General features: G+C 37.7%; 1 protein-coding gene and 1 long non-coding RNA gene across 2 annotated transcripts in view; one reads left to right on the forward strand and one right to left on the reverse strand.

The window, feature by feature from the left end:
* The first annotated feature begins 662 nt into the window (after nt 1-662).
* LOC139074847 (uncharacterized) overlaps nt 663-25,059 on the forward strand; it is a 37,331-nt gene continuing 12,934 nt past the window's right edge. Inside the window, exon 1 of the long non-coding RNA XR_011524700.1 lies at nt 663-846. This is a non-coding gene — a long non-coding RNA (uncharacterized lncRNA). The remainder of the gene's footprint in view (nt 847-25,059) is intronic.
* Nucleotides 11,016-12,033, reverse strand: LOC139074841 (olfactory receptor 2AE1-like). Its single transcript, XM_070567634.1, has one exon. It carries the CDS (start codon nt 11,992-11,994, stop codon nt 11,134-11,136), a length of 861 nt encoding a protein of 286 aa, XP_070423735.1. The 5' UTR covers nt 11,995-12,033; the 3' UTR covers nt 11,016-11,133.

Here is a 25,059-nt window from a genome sequence, read left to right on the forward strand (position 1 = left end):
ACGTCCAGTTATCTCAACACAAGAAGGCCTTCTCCAAGACACATGATAATAAAACTGTCAAAAATCAATGACAAAGAAATTGCTGGGAAGACAGAAGCACTGGTGGACTCTGAACACACCTCCTCCCATGGATACAACAACCTGTGGAATAATAACCTCTGAGTGATAACTGGAAGCTGGATAAAAAGAATCCCCATAACAAGGGACAAGACTGAGGTGGAAGAGGAAGAAACACCTTTCTACTGAGGAAAATATTATATTCTAGCTGTGACATTTCATGGGCAGGGGCAATCATAAGGTATGAAAATCTTCCTGGAGAAGCAGGGGATCTAAGCAGGAGATCTATGTCACAATAAGCAGCCTTTGAATTCAGTACAACCAAGACAAATGTCATAATACCTGGCTTTGCTGACTATTAAAACAAAGAAGGAATACCCCAACAAAAGCTATTGAATATGAGAGAGAAAAGCCTGCTCTTAAATGGCCCATGCACAAATTAACCCATTCTGGAGACCAAAACAAAATCACCAGAAAGAAAAGTGTACAGTCCTTTAGTAAGAGAGACTCACTTGATAATCACTGAGCAAACTCAGAGAGGCAGGAGGTGTTTAGGACAACCTTCTCAGGGAGTGAGACACAAACAGCAGCCGTTATTGTGACATAATACAAGCATCAGTCACAGACACTGGCAGAGGCTAATGGATTTCTTCCCCTGGCCTATTAGCAAAGGGATTTCCCTGACCCACTAGAGCACTGATTTAATCCAGATCACCCAGGGCAGACAGCCACCCTCCAGACACACCCTGCCCACCAGCAAACACCATTGGAACTTGTGGACCTGCACAGGTAGGGTGTTTGGGAACTCTGCAGCAGGTAAGATGTGTCCACTTTGGTAGCGTGGAACATGTGCACAGAGCAGGACTGCATTGACAGAGTGTGTGATGGGCCCATGGTTGTGTGGCAGGGTTTGTTGGCTGCAGAAGATTTTTGCCACTGGCCTTCTCAAACAACCACATAGGAGATCTGCTACACCTTACAACGCCTAAAGCAATTGTGTGCTCCATGACTGTGACTGGACCCATCCAGCTGTAATCCTGAGAAAGCTGACAACAGCCTTTCAGGTCAGAGGCCTACAGCAATTATGAGCCACTGTACTTAGCAACTAGCCACACTGCTGGCCCAACTCACTTAACAGTAGTAACTGTGTATTAGAAGACCTTGCAGCCAACTGTGCTGGGGCTCACCTCACCCAATAAGGTGACTAAAGTAATCATAGTGGCCACACATAGCTAAGCCTTACAATCATCCAGCCAGGGGGCCAGCATAGCCTAAGACACACCTGCAACAAGACCAACTCCAACAAAACATAAGGGCACACATATCCCAAGCAGAGGAGACTCCTGGAACATTGGAACTGGTGATGAGAAGGAAGCACATTCGTGGGCTTCATAAAGCACCTCTTACATAAGGCCATAGCTCCAAGTTCTTGGAGATGTAGCTAATCTATCTAATACATAAATATGAACAAAGAGAAATAGGCAAAATGAGGAGACAAGGGAATATATTCCAAATAAGTGAACAGGAAAAATCCTCAAAAAAAGAAATAAATGAAATAGAGATAAACAATATACTTCATAAAGAGTGCAAACTAATAGTCATAAGGATGCTCACTGTTCTTGAGAGAAGAATAGATTAACACAGTGAGAACTTCAACGAAGAATTGCAAAATATAAAAAAGAACCAATCAGAAATGGAGAATACAATACTGGAAATGGAAAATTCACTTGAGGGACTCAATAGCAGAGTAGATGATATAGAAGAATGGATCAATGAGCTGGACAAAAAAAGTAGAGGAAATTACCAAGCTGAACAGATAAAAACAAAAAGAATTAAAAAGAATGAGGACAGTCTAAGATATCTGTGAGACAACATCAAGCATACTAACCTGTGTATTATAGTTTTCTGAGTAGAAGAAGAGAGAGACAAAGGGGCAGAGAACCTATTTGAAGAAATAATAGCTGAAAACTTTCCTAATCAAAGGAAGAAAACAGACATCCAGGTACAGGAAGCACAGAGAGATCAACCCAAACAAGATCAACCCAAAGAGACCCACACCAAGACATATTAAAACCAAAATGTCAAGAACTAAAGATAAAGAGAGAATTATAAGAACTGCAAGAGAAAGGCAACAAATAACATACAAAGGAAACCCCATAAGTCTATCAGCTGACTTCTCAGCAGAAACCTTACAGGTTAGAAGGGAGTGGCATGATATATTCAAAGTGCTGAAATAAAAATACCTACAGCCAAGTACATTCTACCTGGTCAGATTATCATTCAGAATGGAAAGAGAAATAAAGAGTTTTCCAGTCAAGAAAAAACTAAAGAAGCTTGTCACCAACAAACCAGCCTTACAAGAAATGTTAAAGGGACTTATGTAAATGGAAAATAAAAGATTGCAAATAGGAATTAGAAAATTATCAAGGAAAAAATTAGTAGTGAAGGCACATATACAATGAAGGTAGCAAATCAACCACTTATGAAGCTAATATCAAGGTCAAAAGAAAAAAGTACTAAAATGATCTATTTCTATGATAAAAGGGTAAAGGATACACAGACGCAAAAAAGGTTAAATATGATATCAAAACATAAAATTTGCAGGGAGGGGAGTAAAAGGGCTTTTAGTAAGAGGTCAAACATAAGAGTCTATCAACAGAGTATAGATTGATATTTACATGGGTTATTATATATGAACCGGACAGCAATCAAAAACCAGAAACCTATAATAAATCTACAAAAATTAAGAGAAAGGAAGTCAAACATAATACTAAATACAGCTGTAAAATCACAAGTAAAAAGAGCAAGAGAAGAAAAGAACAGAGAACTACTAAAACACACAGAAAAAAGTAACAAAATGGAAATAAGTATGTACTTATCAATGGGTGCATTAAATGTTAATCAAATAAATGCTCAAATCCAAAAGACATAAGGTTGCTGATTGGATAAAAAACAAGACCCATATATATGCTGCATACAAGAGACACATTTCAGACTTAAAGACACTCACAAACTGAAAGTGAAGGGATGGAAAAAGAGAGCCCACGCAAATGGTGATAAGAAGAAATCTTGGGCAGCAATACTCATATAAAACAAAATAGACTTTAAAACAAAAACTATAACAAGAGACAAAGAAGGGCACTACATAATAAAAAAGGGAACAATCTAACAAGAAGATATAACAGTTATAAATATCTATGCACCCAACACAGGAGCACCTAAATATATTTATAAGCAATTATCAACAAACATAAAAGGAGAAATAGTAACACAGTAATAGCAGGGGACTTTAACACTCTACTCATATCAATGGACTAATCATCCAAAGAGAAGATAAGTAAGGAAATATTGGCCTTAAATGGCACATTAGACCACATGGACTTTGGAAATATGTACAGAACTATCCATCCCCAACTGCAGAATACACATTCTTTTCAAACATGCATGGAACATTCTCCAGAGAAGATCAGATATTAAACCAAGAAACAAGTCTCAACCAATTTAAGTAGATCAAAATAATACTAAGCATATTTTCTAACCACAACAGTACAAAACTAGAAATCAACTACAAGAAGAAAACTGGAAAAGCCATAAATGAGTGGATATTAAACAAAATGCTACTGAACAATGGTTGGGTCAATGAACAAATCAAAGGAGACATCGAAAAATACTTGGAGATAAATGAAAATGAAAATACAACATGATAAAATTTATGAGATACAAAAATAGTGGCACTTAGAGGGAAGTTTATTGCACTAGAGGCCTACCTCAAGAAACAAGAAAAATCTCAAATAAACAATCTAACAGTGCACATAAAAGAACTAGAGAAAGAAGAACAAACAAAACCAAAAATGGATATATAGTTGGAAATAATACAAATCAGAGCATAAATAAAACAAATAAAGACTAAAAAACAATAGAAAAAAATAAACTAAAATCTAGTTCTTTGAAAATATAAAATTGACAAACCTTTAGCTAGACTTACCAAGCACAAAAAGAGAGAGGGCTCAAATAAATAAAATTAGAAACAAAAGAGGAGAAATTACAACAGGCAACTCAGAAATACAAAGAATTATAAGAGAATACTATGAAAAGCTATATACCAACAAATTGGATAAACTAGAACAATGGAAGAATTCTTAGAATTGTATAACCTCCCAAAACTGAATCAAGAAGAAATAGAGACTTTGAATAGATCAATCACAAATGAAGAGATTAAAACAGTAATCAAAACCTCTCAAGGAAGAGTAGGATCAGATGGCTTCTCTGGTGAATTCTACCAAACATTGAAAGATTTCATAACAACACTTTTCAAGCACCTTCAAAAATTTCGAGAGGACAAGATGTTTGTAACTCATTCTACAATTCCAACATTACTTTGACACCAAAACCAGACAAAAACAATACAAAAAAAGGAAAATCACAGGCTAACACCAAGGAACATAGATGCAAAAATCATGACAAGAAAATGTTGGCAAGTTGAATACAACAATATATTAAAAGGATCATATACCATATTCCAAATAAAGTGAAATTATTCCAGGTATGCAAGGATAGCTCAACATCCACAAATCAATCAATATGATATACCAGATTAACAAACTGAAGAAGAAAAATTGTATAATCATCTCAAAATATGCAGAAAAAGCATTTGACAAGATTCAACATCCATTTATGATAAAAAAAAAAAACTTGTTGCAGGAGAGCATAGCAACATTATCGCAAGGCTTTAAGCTTAGCAAGAACAAATTACAAAATGTGTGACTGAGAAATATGCAATTTGCTGATTCTCATAAATTACTGTGTTAGATTGTTTGTGGTTTGGAATCAAAGGCCGGAAGGTAATATCTTATCAAACATGAAGGCAAGGGGCTTAAGAATGCTGGGCCCTTGCAGGAATGGAACGCCGTCTGCATAACTTGCCAGATTGTTTGTTCCTAGGATACTCCCTCAGAGAACGGCCTTGTGTAGGGCCGGGGTACATTGAAAGGGGGGAAATTAGAACTGCTGAGCTTTGACTTGCACATTCCTGCTGGCATGAGTTCCTGCTATGCTTGTACTTTTTGGCCTGCAAATAAATATGTGGTGATCACAGGGATGTCACCTCAGTCCTTGAGGCTGATGGTCCCCGTCCCATTAAATAATATAGAGTGTGTTGTGTCTATTATATAGATGGTGTTCTGTGTATTAATTCCATCTGCCCCTTCAGCTGGCTGCCTAGCTTGTCTGGACAGCAAAAACTCTCCATAAAATGGGCATAGAAAGAAAGCACCTCAACGTTGCAAAGACCAAATATGACAAATCCATAGCCCATATCATATACAATGGTAAAAATCAGAAAACTATTCCAATAAGAACAGGAACAAGACAAGGATGGCCACTCTCACCACTCTTATTCAACATAGTTTTGGAAGTCCTAGCCACAGCAATTAGGCAAGAAAAAGAAATAAAAGGGATCCAATTAGAAATGAATATGTAGAACTATCACTATTTGCAGATGACACGATTCTATATATAGGGAATCCTAAATAATCCAGCAAAAAATTATCAGAAATAATACATAAATATAGTGAAGTTGCAGGGTAAAAACTGAAGACACAAAAATCAGTTACATTTATATACACTAACAACAAACTAGCAGAAAGAGAAATCAAGAATAAAATCACATTTACAATTGCAAAAAGACTAAGATACCTAGAAATAAATTTATACAAGCAGGTAAAAGATCTGTACAGTAAAATAATAAGAAATTATTAAAAGAAATCAAAGAAGACGTAAATAAATGGAAAGACATTCCATACTCATGGATTGGAAGAATTAATATAGTTGCAATGTCTGAATTACCTAGCAATCTACAGATTGCTTGCAATCCCAATTAGAATCCCAATAATATTTTTCACAAAAATAGAAGAAAGAATCTTTAAATTTATATGGAACAATGAAACAGTCCTTTAGCCAAAGCAATCCTAAGACAAAAGAAGAAGCCTGGAGGAATCATGCTCCCTGAATTCAAACTGTACTACAAAGCTATATTCATCAAAATATCACAGTACTTGCAGAAAAACAGACACACTCATCAAAGGAACAGAATCGAGTGACTAGAAATAAAACCGCATGTCTGTGGACAGCCAATGTACAACAAAGGAGACAAGAATATACAACAGAGAAAGGAAATCTCTTTAATAAATGGTGTGTGGAAAACTGGATAGCAACATCAAAAGAATGAAAGTAGATAATGACCTCACACCATACACAAAAATTAACCCAAAATAGATTAAAGAGGGGAAGGTGCCATCAGCATCATGGCAAAGTGAGCTCTTCCCTTTGAATCTCACCCTCCCATGATACAACAAAAAGGACACTCATAAGCCTACAGAGGACATTCACACAACACATTAGATATCTGAGAGATCCACACAGCTATATATCTGAAGGAGGAGGTGCTCAACACACCCAGGGAGGCAGTGGAGGAGATAACGGGAACTCCTCTCCTTCCCTGAATGACAGCAATCCAGGGCACAGGACCTCGCACTGCTCTGAGAGGAGAGAGGGGAAAGGGCAGCCTTCCATTGGAATGCTTTTGCTCTTGGAGTTTCCTAGCAACCCATGGGAATACTCTACACTGAGGAGTCTAAACAATTGTAGGGGCATCTTCAGCAAGCTGAGCTGCCCAGGAGGCCTACAATGAGTGCAGAGTAAGAGCACTCCTGGGACTGCTCACATGAAAGAAAGGACTCCTACCCTCCCTTGGTACACCAGCTCAACCAGTTGGCCAGAGCAAGGGACCCCCACCAGAGTGCCTGTAGGCCTACATGTGTAAAGCAGCAGTGGTCAGTGGATAAATACAGATGGTCCTTGTAAGCACAGCTTCCAAAACACATACACAGGTGCCAGGGATCATGGCAGGCTCAGATTACACAGCTCCTGCCCCCCCCCACCAGTGTTGTCAGGTGGAATCTGTGACCAGATGATACCACTATGTGATGGCACAAATCCCCCACATCAAATAATATGAAGAGATATATTAACACTCCAGGCCAGAAGGAAAATGACAAGTACCCAGAAATCAATTCTGAAGTCACATAAATTTACAATCTAAATGACAGAGAATTCAAAATAGCTATCATAAATAAAGCCAACTAGTTAAAAGAAAAATTGGAAAGACAGTTCAATTAAATCAGAAATAAAATTAATGAACAGAGGGAATTCTTCACAATAAAGATTGAAACTATAAAAAATCTAATGAGAAATGTTGGAGATGAAAAACACCATGAATGAGATTAAGAAAAAGCGGAGTCCTTAAATAACAGAGCTGATATTTTGGAGGACACAATTTGCAATTTAGAGGACAGGAATATAGAAATGCTTCACATGGAGAAGGAGAGAGAAATAAGACTAAAAATAAATGAAGAAATTATCTGAGAAATATAGGATTCAATTAGGAAATGCAACATAAGGTTTATGAGTATATCAGAGAAAGGAGAAGAGAGCTTGTTGAAAGAAATAATAGCTGAGAACTTCCCAAACCTGGGTAAGAAGCTGTAATTATAAGTATGTGAAGCTAACAGAACTCCTAATTACATCAATGTAAAAAGATCTCCTCCAAACTGTATATTATTAAAATTGGCAAAAGTCAATGTCAAAGAAAAGATATTAATGGCAGTAAGGCAGAAGAAAATAACCTAGAAAGGAACCCCTATCAGTCTTTCAGCTGATTTCTTAGCAGAAACCTTACAGGCTTATAGAGTGGAATTCTATATTCAGAATTATGACACATTAAAACTTTCAGTCAAGAATATTCTAATCAGTGAAAATACCCTTCAGATATGATAAGAAATAAATACTTTCCCAAATAAACAAAAGCTGAGAGAGTTCATTGCCACAAGCTGCCCCCTACAAGAAATGATCAAGAAGGCCTTTATACCTGACAAAAAAGAAAAGATTTACAAAGACTTGAGCAAGGAGATAGACAGACAAAATCAGAAAATTACAGCTGTATATCAGAATAGATTAGGAAATACTTTATAATATTAAAAGGAAAGAAAACATCAAAAATAACTATATTCACTTCATTTTAACCATAAACTCTCAATAAAACGGGTATAGAGGTAAAGTACCTCAACATAATAAAGGCCATATATGATAAAACCACAGCCAACATCATACTCAAAGGTGAAAAACTGAAAGCCATCACTCTGAGAACAGGAACAAGACAAGAGTGCCCACTTTTATACAACATAGTACTGGAGGTACACATAGATGAATGGAACAGAATTGAAAGCCCCAAAATAAAACCACATATCTACAGACTGCCAATCTTTGACTAAGGGGCCAAGAACATATAATGGTGAAAGGAAATTCTCTTCAATAAATAACGTTTGGAAAATTGGACATCCACATGCAAATGAATGAAAGTAGACCATTATCTTACACCACACACAAAAGTTAACTCAAAATGGATTAAAGACTTGGTCTTAGAAGGATAGCTCCAAATAGCATGTCGACTAGGGCAAGGGAAACAAAAGAAAAATAAACAAGTGGGACTTCATCAGATGAAAGTTTCTGTAAGCAAAGGAAACCAGGAAGAAAATGAAAAGACAACCCACCAACTTGGAGAATATATTAGCAGATAATATATCTGACAAGGAGTTAATCTCCAAAATATGTAAAGAACACAGACAACTCAAGAACAAAATAATGAACCAACTCTATCAAAAAAATGAAAAGAGATATGAACAGACATTTTACCTAAGAGGATATACAGATGGCCAACAGGCACATGAAATGATGATCAACATCAGTAATTTTTAGGGAAACGCAAATTAAAATTTCAATGAGATATCACCTCACACCTGTCAGAATGGCTATTATTAAGAAGAGAAGAAATAACAAGTGTTACAGAGGATTTGGAGAAAAAAGGAGCTCTCATACACTGCTGGAAGGAAAGGAACTTGTGCAGCCACTATGGAAAAAAATATGAAGATTTCTCAAAAAAGTAAAAATTGAAATACCAAATAATGCAGGTATTTCACTTCTGAGACTTATCCAAAGGACATGAAAATAAGAATTTGAAAAGATATATGCACCCCTATGTTCATTGCAGCAATAGCCAAGACTTGGAAGAAACCCAAATGCCCATCAATGGATGATTGGATAAAGAAGGTGTGCTATTCATATACAAAGAAATACTAATCAGCCATAAAAAAGAGAAAATAGTACCATTTGCAACAACATTGATTGACCTTGAGGATATAATGCTAAGCAAAATCATCATACACAAAAAGACAGATACTGTTTGACTTCACTCTTATGTGGTAGATAAACAAACAAACAAATAGATAAAAAGAACGGGTCGGTGGTTATCAAAGGGGAAGGGAAAGAGGTTGGACAAAAGGGTTAAAGGGGCAAATGCGTCTGGTGATAGATGGCAACTAGACTTTTGTTGGTAAAGGCAATGCAGTTTATACAGAAGCTGAAATATAATGATGTACACCTGAAATTTACATACCGTTAAAACCAATATGACCTCAATAAAAAAAGATACAATTGATAGAGTGAAATGGCAAACTATGGAATGAGATAAAATATTTTTTAAACCGTATATCAAATAAGGAGTAATATTCATAATATATAAATATTGATTAAAATAATATGGTGCAATATCTCTTCTCAGAGGAGCCAATGGAACTGAATTCTTTACTTTAGGCAGATGCTAGCACTAAATGAATAACCATCCATAAACTTGGTTTACATTGTTTCATTCTCAAGTAATCTGATAGGATTCCTCACAAAGCCATAGTTCTATGTAGAGAGAGAGGCCCAGAGGAACAACTACCTGTCTGTAATTGGAACTGTGTGCTAGCTGTGAATTGTGAGCTGTGTATGCAACACCCTTGTGCCTTCAGGAACAAACCAGACTTGGTCTCTAAAACAAATTACTACTACTTGATATTGGAGTGTTACAGAATAAATCCAAGGTTAGGGCTAGGTAGGTAACATCACACCAAACTCATGATTGGTGGCTCACCTCATTATAGAACGGTAAAAAGCTGTTTCTCAAAGAGAAAAAACAATGCTTTTCAAAGAGAGGGTAACTTTGCTCTTAAACCTTGTGTTATTTTTCTGAAGATGATCCGAGGGCTTCACTATATTTTGACTGTTAGGGGATACAAGATATAGAAATTCATGCCTTGCTTTCACATCATTCAAACCACTAGAACCCAAGAAATTTCCCTGAGATGTCAAGTCTCTACATTTTCAAGGTATTAATATCTCTCTCTCTGAGAAATATTCATTTTTATAATCTCTTCTTCTCCCTGGATTAAGCATCATTAATATAATGGGGATAGTAAAACAAGTAGATCCCTCTCATTTATTGATCCTTGCAACAACTAGTTACTGAGCACTTATTTCATGTCAGGCTCTTTTCTTGGTTTGGGTGAGACCACAGTACAAAAAGCAAAGTTCTTGCCTTCAGGGACCTTACATTCCAGTAAAACAGACAGTGAATATAATATAACATAGTATGATATAACATAACATAACACAACATAATATTGTGCAAAATCACGTGAAGTAGTGTTACAAAGTAGAAGAAGGGGACACAGAAAGAAGAGTGCTGCTTTAGACAAGGTAGTCAGGATCACATTTAGACAGGGCTACATTTATGAAGTGACCAAAAGGAAATGAGAGAATGCCTAGAAATTTCAAGACTTGATCTTGGACTTCTCAGTCTCCAGAACTGTGAGAAATAAATGCGTGTTGTTTAAGCCACCCAGTCTATGGTATTTTTGTAGTCACAGCCTTAAGGGACTAAGATAACACTCTATGGTGCTTAGATGCCTGAGACCAAGTTAGAATATTGGAATTGTGTGTTGACCACTGCATTTATCTAGCAGTCATCATGGATCTTGACCCTTGAAAACTCTTAGGGATTTACCCAGATAAATTTAAGGAGCTAATCCCATTCCATTCTTATACTCAAGGCAACTGCAATTACTGTCTTTGAGTGATAATGTCTCTCCCCAACACTCTCCTCAGAGACTTAGCTACATCCTTATTCTGAAGAGTATAAATCTAAAGATTCAGTGTGGGAGTAATGATACTATAGAACACAGAACCAATTTTGTCTTGCAATGGGGTGCGCTGAGACCTAGGCCTCATATATGAGAAGATGCAAGCATCAAATAAGAGGGAAACCACAGTGAGGTGAGAGCTACTGGTTCCAAAGGCATTTCTCTTACCCCCATCTGAATGCATCTGAATGACACTGTGGAGGATGAAGACATAAGATGTAGAAATCAAGAAGATGGGGAGGAGAAGTAGGACACTGCTGATGAGCACTACAGTCTCATAAACAGTAACATCTCCACATAGCAACTTCACAATAGTTGGAAACTCACAGTAGAAGTGGTAGATTTTTTGAGGCTCACAGAAAGGCAAGTGCATCAAGAACACTGTGTGAATTAGTGATTCTATGGATGCTCCCAACCATGACATGACAGCCATCATCAGTCCCACCTTTCTGTTCATGAGAACAGTGTAACGCAGTGGATGACAGATGGCAACATAGTGGTCATAGGACGTGAGAGATAGGAGAAGACACTCAGCACCACCCAAAGACAAATAGAAGAAGTGCTGGATGGCACAGCCCACAAAGGAGATCGACTTCTTGCCAAATAGATAGTTGGTAGCCATCTTGGGGATGGTTGTGAAGACAAACATCAGATCCATGAGGAAGAGCTGGCTGAGCAGGAAGTACATGGGTGTATGAAGCCGGGGATCAGCACAGATGAGGAGAATGGTGAGAGTGTTGCCACTCACCGAAATCAGGAAGAGCACCATGATCAAGATGAAAAGTAAAAGGTGGAGGAAGGAGTCATCAAAGAGCCCTTCAATGATGAAGTCTGCTAGAGAGGTCTGATTCCTCTGCCGCATCTCCCCTTTCTCAGTCACTGGGGAAACAGGAAGTGGAAATGAAGACCAATAGAAATACTGGGGTTCGGCATACCTGAAAATAAGACTTTTTGATCTACAAAGAATTTATTTTACTATTTCTAATTCTTCAATAGCTCAAATTATTGATATAACCTTTTAAAAACAGAGAACATCAAATCTCTCTTCACAAATGATCACTCTGAAATTACAGAATATCTAGGTTCTTTTAAGTGCCAAACTTCAAAAAAGGAGTCTCTCCTCATTAAGGAAGAAATATATATACACGCTTATGTATGCATTATTTATAGAGTAAATTTATACATATATATTACATATATCAAGTATACATGTATGTAGTTTGTGCTTATATGAGTCCGAGTTTAACTAGAAAAGCTGAAGCACTAAGAGTTGTATACGTACATACACACATACATGTAATGGATTGTACAGAAATTTGGAGTTACATAATAGTGAAAACTGATTAAGCAGTCTATCTAAGGTTGTCACTTTTGCGTCTGATATGGGACCCTGACATCTATAGAGCAAGCAGTCAAAATGGATATAAAGTGTTTTAAGTCAGGAACAGCCTGGAACCTACGGCATAAGCTGGAACTCCATAAGTTAGACTGAAACCCGTGTCAGTTCTTTTTGCTTCTGGAATTGGTGGTATGGTTATCTTCCAGAAGCTGAGGTCCTTCTTCATGAGGCTAAACACACACACACCCGACCTGGAGGTCAGAGAAGCTAAAGGAGGATCCAAGAGAAGGTAGAGAAATTGCAGGCCCAGCTGCTTCTTCACATCAATGGGGTGAATCAGCAGATCAACAACATCTATAAACTACAAAATGGCTGCTTCTCTTCTGTCTCTAAAGCTCCCTGAGAATCTCCCCTGTGGCCCACCTTAACCAGAAACACATAAACATGGGAACTCTGGGAAAAATATTTAATCTTAGCCAAGTTCGTACAATACGAAACCACCCAAATCCATCCCCTGTCAATTTGGTAAACCTACACATCTTCTTAAGCCACATTTCTTCACCAAATAAACACAACAAAGTCATCCTTCTCCATAATATGATATACCTATTCTGCATACAACCAGAAATATTCCAAATATTCATATAAAACTAAAGAAGAAATATTCATTACTATATTAACAGAATGAGTCATCCTATCCAAGTGCTAATGCATTCTCTGGAAGTCAATTTGCACTCTTCCTCAGCCAGACCAGTTCATGAAAATGGGCTTACAAACAAAGTGGTCATGGCAGCAAGGATGGAAGCTTTACATGGGTTCAGCAACATGGATTTTCCCTCACCAAGGCTGGTCTCACTGTAGCCATTGCTGGGTGCCCAATCTGCCAACAACTGAGACCAACACTGAGTCCCTGATATGGCATCATTCTTCATTTTAACAGCCAGCTGCTTAGTGGTTTATTGATTACTTTGGAAAGCTTTCATCATGTATGGGATTGTGCTTTGTTCTTACTGGCATAGACACTTACTCTGGATATAGATTTACTTCCCTTGCCTGCAATGCTGCTGCTGAAACTAACACCTATGGACATATATAATGCTTTACTCACCATAATGATATTCCAAGAAACATTGCTTCTGATGAAAGAATTGATTTCACAGAAAGTGAAGTGCAAGAATGGGCCCATGCTCATGCAATCCACCAGTCTTACCTTATTATCCATCACTCTGAAACAACTGGCTTAATGTAACAGTGGAATGGGCTTTTGAATACTCAGTTACAGCAACAGCTAGTTGGCAACACACTGCATGGGTGGGACAAAGTCCTCCAGGATATAGTAAGCACCCTTAGTCTGCATTTAATTTATGGTGTTATTTCTTCCATCGCAAGGCTTCATGGCACCAGGAATCAAGAGGTGGAAATGAGAATGATACCCTCACTATAACAATTACAATTACAATTATGATCCACTAGGAAAATTTTTGCTACCTGTGTCAACACATTTAGATTCTGCTGGTTTAGAGGTCTTATTCCAAAGGGAGGAATTCTTCCAGTAGTTAACACAACAATGATTTTATCTACTGAGAGTTGAGACTGCCACTCTGCCACTTTGGGCTCCTCATATCACTGAATCAACAAGCAAAGGAGGTTACTATTTACTGGCTGGTTTTACTGGCCATTACTAGCAAGGGGAAGTTGAGTGGCTACTACACCATAGGGATAAGGAGCATGTCTGGAATGCAGGAGATGTTTTAGGGTGCCTCTCTGTATTCAAATATTCTCTGATGAAGGTCAGTGGAAAAAGACAATAACCCGAAACAGACAGGACTGCTAATGGCCAAGATCCTTAAGGAATGGAGGTTTGGGTCATCTCAACAAACAACAAACAATGACCAACTGCATATAAAGGAAACATGGAATGGGTAGTGAAAGAAGGTAGTTGTGAACACAAGCCATGACCACATGAGCAGCTGTAGAAGCAAAGACTGTGATAGCTGTAGGCATTTAATTCTTATTTTGACATATATATTTTCATAAACATATATACATAGTATATCTATCTAATCTATCTATCTATCTATCTATCTATATATATATATACACACACAAAATACCCATATATAAAATATGTATTTATATACAAATCTATATATATAAATAAATAAATATTTTTCTTCTCCTTGGTCATTCCATTTCAAACACAAAATATACTGATATGGTTAGCTTCATATCACAGCATTGAAGTTGTAGAGTGTAAAAGGGGGAGGATGAATCAGGGGTAAAAGTAGAATAAATTTCAGCTATAGGCAAAAAAGGGATGTTGTATCCTCTTATGGGAAAAGAGTTGGTGTGCTTTACATCCTTTTCTTGGGAAAAGGTTAAAAGTCTTTTGGTTGTACATGGACAGTTGTACCGTGTTATGTGAAGGGATAACTTGGTATTGTCTCTATTTGGAGATTAAATATAGTTTAAAGAGATGTTTATGGGAGCCAAGTTGGTACACAACAATACACCTTAGCTATGTAACTGAAAACAACAAGAGCTATGTCTTGGTAGATCTGCGAGCCTGCAAATTATTAATCAGGCTGATAAATCAGGATTATAACATTTAATCAGCCAAATTTCCCAGTTGGCCCTTTATGTAATTCTCAGATGAATACTGGTCAGAATGAGAGCTTGATCTCCATGGTGAAGCACAACTCAAAAAGTAATAATCTAAATTGATCCCCAAAATATCCACTCTTTGTGTTTTCCTCCTAAACATCTCCCTAGGTCTTCATACATTCCACATCATCTACTTACTGTTTAAAGTGAAGACCTCAGAACTAATGTATTCTTCAAAGTATAATTCAACAAGTAAGAAAGAGGTAACATGTATTAACTCTCTCCATATTAATGCAGCATAGAATCATCTTTTTGGCTATCTCCTCACATTGTTATTTCAAACTAAACTTCTTATAGACTAAGAGCCCAACATTCCCATGCTCCCCAAATCACTCCAATCTCAACAATACATCCACACATTTCCATTTTATTTAAGTATTTATACATTTCCCTATCTCTTTTCTCAGTAATTTCCACCTTTGTCTGTAAATCTCCATAGTATTAGTTTTTTCCATCATCTGATTCACGTCTCTTATCCTCCCTTAGGTACATTTCCTAATGATTTTCCTGTCTGATTTGTGGTGCACAAGCGACTTCTTTCCTCTACCTTCTCAGGCAGCTTTCCTCATAAACTTACCAAATATCACTCCCTGATTTACAGATGGAAAAATAAACTGACAATGCCAGAGGATGTCCTAGTTTCTAATAAAGGTTTCCTAGATACCTAAGCCCCAAAATCATCTTACCTGGAATTTCCTATGCAGAGACTTGTGGGCTGAACAAGCATAGAAGTTAAATGGAGAGGGCAAGATAAGTCCACACTGACTCACCTATTGGCTACTGATCATCCAAAGAAGTCTCTTCTGAGGTACTCATCAGAATTCCTTCTCTAACCTTGAAAATCTGCATTTACTGGTGGCATTGCACAGAGGATATTTTGCTACAGAGCCACCATGGTTTACACTAATTCTCTTGTCATAGACCATCATCAGGAGCAACAGTACATGTTATTCTGTAATGCACTTTCAATCTGTGCTCATATTCTTAACTCTATCAGTACATCAGATCAGATTAAGTAACTGAACTTCTTTAACATCTACTAACTAATTGGGCCTTTGAACCATGCACCTGTTTCCTTTGCCTCTAAACATGCATCCAAAGTACCATTCCATCCCAAAGTTGCAATGAGAGCTCGGGCAGTAAGAATTTCTACTAACATCACCTGATTAAGAAGCTACATTTTATATCAGCTTGACAATGAATGAGTCTAGAGTCAAAAGAAAGTCTCTTTTGGATTTTCTGCTATTTTTGGATCACTCAAGGCACTCTCTTTTTAGCATAAACTTCACTTCATACTTAATAAAACAATAATTTTCCTCTAGCACTGGTGTTTTTAGAAGAAGCTTTTTCCTAACTGTGTGAATGTTTCCTCAGAAGGAATCATAGGGGTTAGAATGAGGCAGACTTAGCAAGACACGAGCCAATCAGGAGGGGAGGGAAGCACCCTTCTTGAGAAATAAAACATCTTTCTAACCCAGAGGACATGTCATGTCAGGTTAGGCATACTGAAGGCACTAAATATATGGCCTCAGGGATTCCAACCCAATGGACACATCCTGAATTTCTTCTGTAAGCCATTACTCAGGATGCCAATTAGACTTGCTGTTTGCATTGAGATAAATATTCCCAAAAGGCTTTCTTAGTGTTTGTTTTTAGGGATCAGGGGAATGAGATATTTCAAGGAGCATGGCTTTGAAGATAACATGGGACTATCTTCTCCAAGAGCCAATTAACTGTGAAGAGCAACGATTTTGAGAGTCCCTGTCTTGTTTTTCATCTTGGAATCCAGATCTCTCTAGCTCCTTTCTATCCATCCTTTTTGAGAAGACAGTCTGAGAAAGATCTGGTCTCTATTACCCACAGAACCATTTGAGGTTTTCCCTACGTGCCATATGATAAAAGATAAGTCGAGGAATGAAGACAGGAAATTACCATGAGCATTTCCCACCTTAGCTTTTGGTCATCTTCCAATTTCATAGACTACAGAATTATACCATGTGAAAAGATTTCAGATACAACAGTAAAAGAAAATGACGTATCCATACATCTCCTTCTTATTTACTACCGTCTCATTCCCATACTCTACTCTTCCTCTCCATTATAAGAATATTTTGAGCTATTCCTTGTTTCTCTATCTCAACTCAGATGCTAAAATGTCTTTCTTCACTAAGTCTATTTGCTGTTCTTTGAATAGATTCAATGTATCATCACTTCCTTCTAAACCTTGTGTGAAATGATTTTACCTGGTGCTCTCCTTCTCAGCAGAATATAAATCTCTCTAGTTATGGAAGCTGTCACACTTATATAATTCATTAAGTTATTTGACAAATATTTGATGAGCATTTGCTGTGTCCCAAGTGCTGTACTGCATAGCATGTATGTACAGTGATTAACAAGAAAGTATGGAGAAAAGTGTCAAGATAATAGCATAAGCAGACTCTTAATTCAGCTTCTCTCATTTTCACAAGAAAGTTAGAACTACTTTTGGAACAATTAACCCTGAGAAAGAACTGAAAACTGGATAAAATGAACTACTGCAATGAGACAGTACTGACTGAGGTCAACGTGGCAGAAATTCATTTCTGGAGGAAAAAAAGCCACCTTCACAAGTTGTGGCACCTCACGGTCAGCCAGGAGCAATCCCAAGGTATGAAGCCTTCACTGGAGGAGTGGGGAATCTGAGTGGGGGAGAGATACCCCTGTAAGCAGCATTTGGATTCAGCATAACTGAGATGAGTGTCATAATAACTGTCTTTGATGGCTCCTAACAACAATAGGGAATAACCTCAGAAAAGCTATCAAACATAAGAGGGGAAAAGCTGGCTTTAAAAGGACCCATGCACAAATTCACCTGTTTCAGAAAGTAACCTAAAATCACCAGAAAGAAAGGTGCATAGTCTTTGGCTGAAAAGAGATTCACCTGAGAGGCTCTGGATGTATCTCAGTGAGATATGAGACCTCTCCAATGTCACTCCAGATGTGAGACATTGGCAGTAGACATTATTGTGACATAGTACAGGCATACTCACACAGACACTGGCAGCTGCCATTGGAGTTCCTCCCTTGGCCTGTTAGCCCAGGGTCTTCTCCATCCACTAGAGCACCAATTTAATCCAGCTCAACCAGGGCAGGTAGCCTGCCCTAGGGACTGGACCCACCTACTATCAAGCCCTTTGGCAACTTGTGGGCCCCAAAAGGTAGGGCACCTCTACCTTCTGCAGCCAGGTGAGCAGGTCCACCTATGTGGGGCAGAGCATGCATGAGGAGTGGGTGGAGTGTAAGGTGTTGGCAGAGCATGTGGGCCCTATACAGTGGGGCCACTGGGTCCACTTCAGTGGGTCAAATTGCACACATGAGGCAGTACAGAATTGGTGGGGTATGTGGCCCTGTCAGTGCTGAGGTTTTTCAGCTGCAGCAGATTTGTGCCTCTCAAACAGCCACATAGGAGATTGGCACCACCTTCCAAGGACATAAACAATTGGATCCTCCCATGTCTAGGGCCAACTCCACCCGGCTGCAATCCTGAGAGAGCTGACAATAGCCTTGAAGGCCAGAAGCCTACAACAATTGTGAGCCCCTGAGCCTAGAAACTAGCTGTGCTGGGGCCTACTAACTTAACAGAACAGCAGCAACAAGAATGTGCTATTAAACCTTACAGCCAACAGTGCTGGGGCTCCCCACGCCAGATAAAGTGACTGAAGTGTCCATACCAGGCATATGAAGCTGACCATTACCATGAGCCGCCAGGGGGACAGCCTAGTATCCCTGGGCATGTGCAGCAAGAGCAACCCTTCCACAACAGGAAAACACCATAGTACACACAGGGGACATTCCTGGAAAATTTGGAGCTGGTGATGAGAGGGAAGCACACAGATAGGCCTCATAAGGCACCTCTTACATAAGGCCACCTATCCAAGATCAGGAGATGTACCTGACCTACCTAATACATAGGTATAAACACAGAGAAACAAGCAAAGTGAGGAGACAAAGGAAGACCTTCTAAGCAAGGGAACAGGACAAAATCACAGGAAAAGAACTAAATGAAGCAGAACTAAAGAACCTATCTGACAAAGAGTTCAAACAAAAATTCATAAGGATGTTCACTGACCTTGGGAGAAGAATGGATAGACTCAGAACTTCAACAAATTGTAAAATATTAAAAAGAACCAATCAGAAATGAAGAATGCAATACTGGAAATGGAAAATTCACTAGAGGACTCAAAAGCAGTGTAGATAATACAGAAGGTCAGTGAGCTCTACAAAAGACTAGAGAAAATCACCCAAGCCAAACAGATAAAAGAAAAGAGAATTAAAAAGAACAAAGACAGTCAGAGACCTCTGGGACAACATCGAGCACACTAACATGTGTATTATAGGTGTCCAAGAAGGAGAAGAGAGAGACAAAGGGGCAAAGAATCTATTTGAAGAAATGCTAGCTGAAAACTTTCCTAACTTAAGGTAGGAAGCATACATTCAGGTACAGGAAGCATAGAAAAGACCAAACAAGATAAACCCAAAGAGGCCCACACCCAGACACATTATAATTAAGTGTCAGGATTTAAAGATACAGAGAGAATCCTAAAAACCACAAGAAAAAGGCAACAAGTTACATACAAAGGAAACCCCATAGGGCTATCAGCTGACTTCCCAGCAGAAACCTGACAAGCTAGAAAGGAGTGGCATGATACATTTAATGTGCTGAAAAGAAAAATCTTGCAGCCAAGAATACTCTACCCAGCAAAGTTATCATTCAGAATGGAAGGAGAGATAAAGAGTTTCCCACACAGGGAAAAACCAAAGGAGTTTACCACCAAGAAATCAGCCTTATAAGAAATGCTAAAAGAACTTTTTGAAGTGGGAAAGAGAAGACTATAAATAGGAATAACAAAATTATTTTTAAAAAAACATGCAATAAAGTCACTGGTAAAGCCAAAAATACAGCAAAGGTAACAGATCAACCACCTATGAAACTAATATGAAGGTCAAAAGATAAAAGCACTAAAATGATCTATTTCCATGATAAGAGAGTTACAGATACACAGGCACAAAAAAGGTTAGATATGACACGAAAAATCTAAAATGTGGGAGGAAGGTAGTAAATGAGTAGAGCTTTTAGGAAGAGGTCAAAATAAAGAGACCATCAACTTAATATGGATTGCAATATGTAGGTTATTATATATGAATCTCATGGTAATTACAAAACAGAAAGCTATAATAAATACACAAAAAGTAAAGAGAGCAGCCCAAACATAATACTAAATAAAGCAATTAAACCACAGGGAAGACAGCAAGACAATAAGAAAGGAACAAAAAAGAACTACTAAAACGCCCAGAAAGAAAGTAACAAAATGGCAATAAGTGCCTACTTTTCAATAGCTACTTTAAATGTCAATAGAGTAAATACTCCATTCTAAAGGCATAAGATGGCATTCAAGAGTCTCATGTCAGACCTAAAGACACTCACAAACTGAAAGTGAAGGGATGGAAAAAGATGCTCCATGCAAATAGCAATGAAAAGAAAGCTGGGGTAGCAACAATTATATTTGACATAGCAGACTTTAAAAGAAAACCTATGGGGCTGGCCCTCTGGCCAAGTGGTTAAGTTCACACACTCTGCTGCTGGCAGCCCAGTGTTTTGTTGGTTCGAATCCGAGGCACGGACATGGCAGTGTTTATCAAACCACGCTGAGGCAGCATCCCACATGCCACAACTAGAAGGACCCACAACTAAAATATACAACTATGTACCGGGGGGCTTTGGGGAGAAAAAGGAAAAAATTAAAATCGAAAAAAGAAAACCTATAACAAGAGAAAAGAAGTGCACTACATAATGGTAAAGGAAACAATCTGACAAGAGGATATGACACTAGTAAATATCTATGCACTCAACATAGGACACCTAAATCTATAAAGCAATTGTTAACAGACATAAAAGCAGAAATAGACAGTAACACAAGAATAGTAGGGGACTTAAACACTCCACTTACACCAATGAATAGATCATCCAAACAGAAGTTCAACAAGGAAACATTGGCCTTAAATGACACATTAGACCTGATGAACTTAGTAGATATATACAGAACATTCCATCCAAAAACTGTAGAATACATTCTTTTCAAATGTACACTGAAAGTTTTCCAATACAAATCACGTATTAGGCCACAAAACAAGTCTCAATAAATTTAAGAAGATTGAAATAATACCAAGTATCTTTTCTGATCACAATGGAATGAAAGTAGAAATCAACTACAGGAAGAAAATCAGAAAAGCCACAAATATTCAGAGATTAAACAAAACGATACTGAAAAATGATTGGGTAAATGAAGAAATCAAAGGAGAAATGAAAAAATACCTGGAGACAAATGAAAATAAAGATACAACATGCCAAATCTTAGGGGATACAGCAAAAGTGGTTCTAAGAGGGAAATTTATAACAATACAGGCCTACCTTAACAAACAAGAAAAATCTCATATAAACAATCTAATAATGCACCTAAAGGAACTGGAAAAAGAAAAACAAAGCCCAAAATCAGCAAAAGGAAGGAAATAATTTAAAAAATCAGAGCAGAAATAAATGAAAAAGAGACTTAAAAAAACAGCAAAGATCAATGAAATGAAGAGCTGGTTGCTTGAAAAAATAAACAAAATTGATAAACCTTTGGCCAGACTTACCAAGAAAATAAGAGAGAAGGCAAAAATAAATAGAATCAGAAATGAAAGGGGAGAAATTACAACAGGCACCACAGAAATACAAAAGCTTATAAGAGAATACTGCAAGAAGCTATATGCCCACATATTGGATAGTCTGGAAGAAATGGATAAATTCTTAGAATCATACAACCTTCCAAATCTGAATCAAGAAGAAATAGAGAATTCAAATAGACCAATTACCAGCAAGGAAATCAAAACAGTAATCAAAAGCCTTCCCAAAAGTAGAATTCCAGGACCAGACAGCTTCCCTGGTGAATTCTATCCAACATACAAAGAAGACTTAATACCTATCCTTCTCAAACTCTTCCAAAAATTGAAGATGAGCCAAAGCTTTGTAACTCATTCTACAAAGCCAACATTACCCTGATACCAAAACCAGACAAGGACAACACAAAAAAGAAAATTCATAGGCCAATATCACTTGTGATCATCAATGCAAAATCCTCAACAAAATACTAGGAAATAGAATACAACAATACATTAAAAAGATCATACACCTGATCAAGTGGGATTTATTCCAGGGATGCAGGGGTGGTTCAACATCTGTAAATCAATCAATGTGATCCACCAGATTCACAGAATGAAGAATAAAAATCACATGATAATCTCTATAGATGTGGCTGAAGCATTTGACAAGATACGGTGTTCATTTATGATTTAAAAAAATCTGAATAAAATGGGTATAGAAGGAAAGGACCTCAACATAACAAAGGCCATATATGACAAACCCACAGCTAATATCATCTTCAATAGAGAAAAGCTGAAAGTTGCCCCTCTAAGAAAAGGATCCAGACGAGGATGCCCTCTTTCACCACTCTTATTTAACATAGTTTTAGAAATCCTAGCCAGAGAAATCAGGCAAGAAAAAGAAAGAAAAGTGACCCAAATTGGAAAGGAAGAAGTAAAATTGTCACTATTTGCAGATGACATGATTCTATTCATAGAAGATTGAAAGGATTAACATAGCCAAAATGTCCATACTTCCTAAAGCAGTCTACAGATTCAATGCAATCCATGTCAAAGTTTCAACAACATTTTTCACGGAAATAGACCAAAGAATCCTAAAATTTGTATAGAACAACAAAAGACCCCAAATAGCCAAAGGAATCCTGAGAAAAAAAGCACAAAGCTGAAGGTATCACACTTTCTTGTTTCAAAATATACTACAAAGCTGTACTAACCAAAGCAACATGGTACTGGCACAAAAACAGACAAACAGAATAATGGAACAGAATTGAGATGTCAGAAATAAACTCACACATCTACCGATAACTGATTTTCAACAAGGGAGCCAAGAACCTACAACGGAGATAGGAAAGTCTCTTCAATAAATGATGTTGGGAAAACTGAACAGCCACATGCAAAATAGTAGAAGCAGACCTTTATCTTACACCATACACAAATATTTACTCAAGATTGATTAAAGACTTGAATGTCAAATTTGAAACGATTAAACTTCTAGAAGAAAACATAGGCTGTGCACTCTTTGAAATTGGTCTTAGCTGCATATTTTCAAGTACCATGTCTGACCAAGCAAGGCAAACAATAAGAAAAACTAAACTAAACATCTCAAAATAAACTACATCAACTGTAAAAGCTTCTGCACAGCAAATGAAATCATCAACAAAATAAAAAGACAACTGAACAATTGGGAGAGTATATTAGCAAACCATATATCTGATAACAGGTTAATCTCTAAATGCGTAAAGAACTCATACATCTTAACAACAAAATCCTTACAACCCAATTTAAAAATAGGCAAAAGATCTGAAGAAACATTTCTCCGAAGAAGATATACAGATGATCAACAGGCACCTGAAAAGTTGTTCAACACCACTAACTATCAGGGAAATGAAATCAAAAGTACAATGAGATATCACCTCACTCCCATTAGAATGGCTATAATTAACAAGACAGGAAATAACAAGTGTTGGAGAGCATGTGGAGAAAAGTGAACACTCATACGTTGCTGGTGGGAGTGCACACTGGTGCAACCAGTATAGAAAACAGTATGCAGATTCCTCATAGAATTAAGAATAGGACTATCATAAAATCCAGCAGTTCCACTGCTGGGTACCTAGCCAAAAAACATGAAAACACAAATGTGGAAAGATACACGCACCCCTACATTCATGGCAGCATTATTTTCAATAACTAAGACTTGGAAGCAACCTAGGTATGCACCAAGGGATGAATGGATAAAGAACATGTGGTATATCTACACAATGGAATACTACTCAGCCATTAAAAAACGATGAAATTCAGCCATTTGTGACAACATGGAAGGACCTTTAAGGTATTAGGCTAAGTGAAATAAGTCAGAGGGAGAAAGTCAAATATTTATGATCTCATTCATAAATAGAAGATAAAAACAACAACAAGAAATCACATAGACACAGAAATTGGGTTAGTGGTTACCAGAAGGGAACGGGGATGGAGAAGTGTGAAAGGGGTAATTACACACATATGTATGGTGATGGATTGTAATTAGTCTTTGGGTGACAAACATGATATAATCTACACAAGAATCAAAATGTAATGAGGTCCACCTGAAATTTATATAATATAAATCAATGTTACTACAATAAAAAAGAAAAGAAAACAGGAAAGCATGATCCCTTCCATCATATGTGACTGACAAGTAAATCTGATAAATAAACAAATACAGTATAACATACAGGGTTAAGAATTTATATTAATCAGATGGCATCATCATCATGGTGGTGTAAGAGGATCTTTTTTTCTCTTCCCTTCAATGTACAGTGATTAAAACATCCATAACCCAGCAAAGGCTACATTGCATGACGCCATAAAGATCCACCCATTTGTATATATAAAGTGATTGAGTTGGAAGATACAGAGGAGTCTAAATGGGGAAAAACAGAGGCAGAGCCCTGGATCCTGGATACTCAGACAGCAGCTGAGCCAGCTACCCCCAGCCCCAGAGACCTCAGTGAGCTGCAGCAGAGGTGTGTGTGTGTGACTCCAGTTAGCCAGCCACAGCAGCACTTGAAGCCAGTGGAAGTGGAGCAGCTATGGAGGTGCAGCCTTGTGATCACAAGCCCCTGTGATCCAGTGATCCTCTGCTCAGAGGCTGGTAGCAGTGGCAAAGGTGCACACAGGACTTCTACATCCCTACCACAGTGTGCATGGGACCACAATTTAACAGGCAACAGCTTAGATAGCATCCTTTGTACCAGACTCCCTCCAAAC

This window comes from Equus przewalskii, chromosome 12, assembly GCF_037783145.1.
Source record: "Equus przewalskii isolate Varuska chromosome 12, EquPr2, whole genome shotgun sequence".
NCBI lineage: Eukaryota > Metazoa > Chordata > Mammalia > Perissodactyla > Equidae > Equus > Equus przewalskii.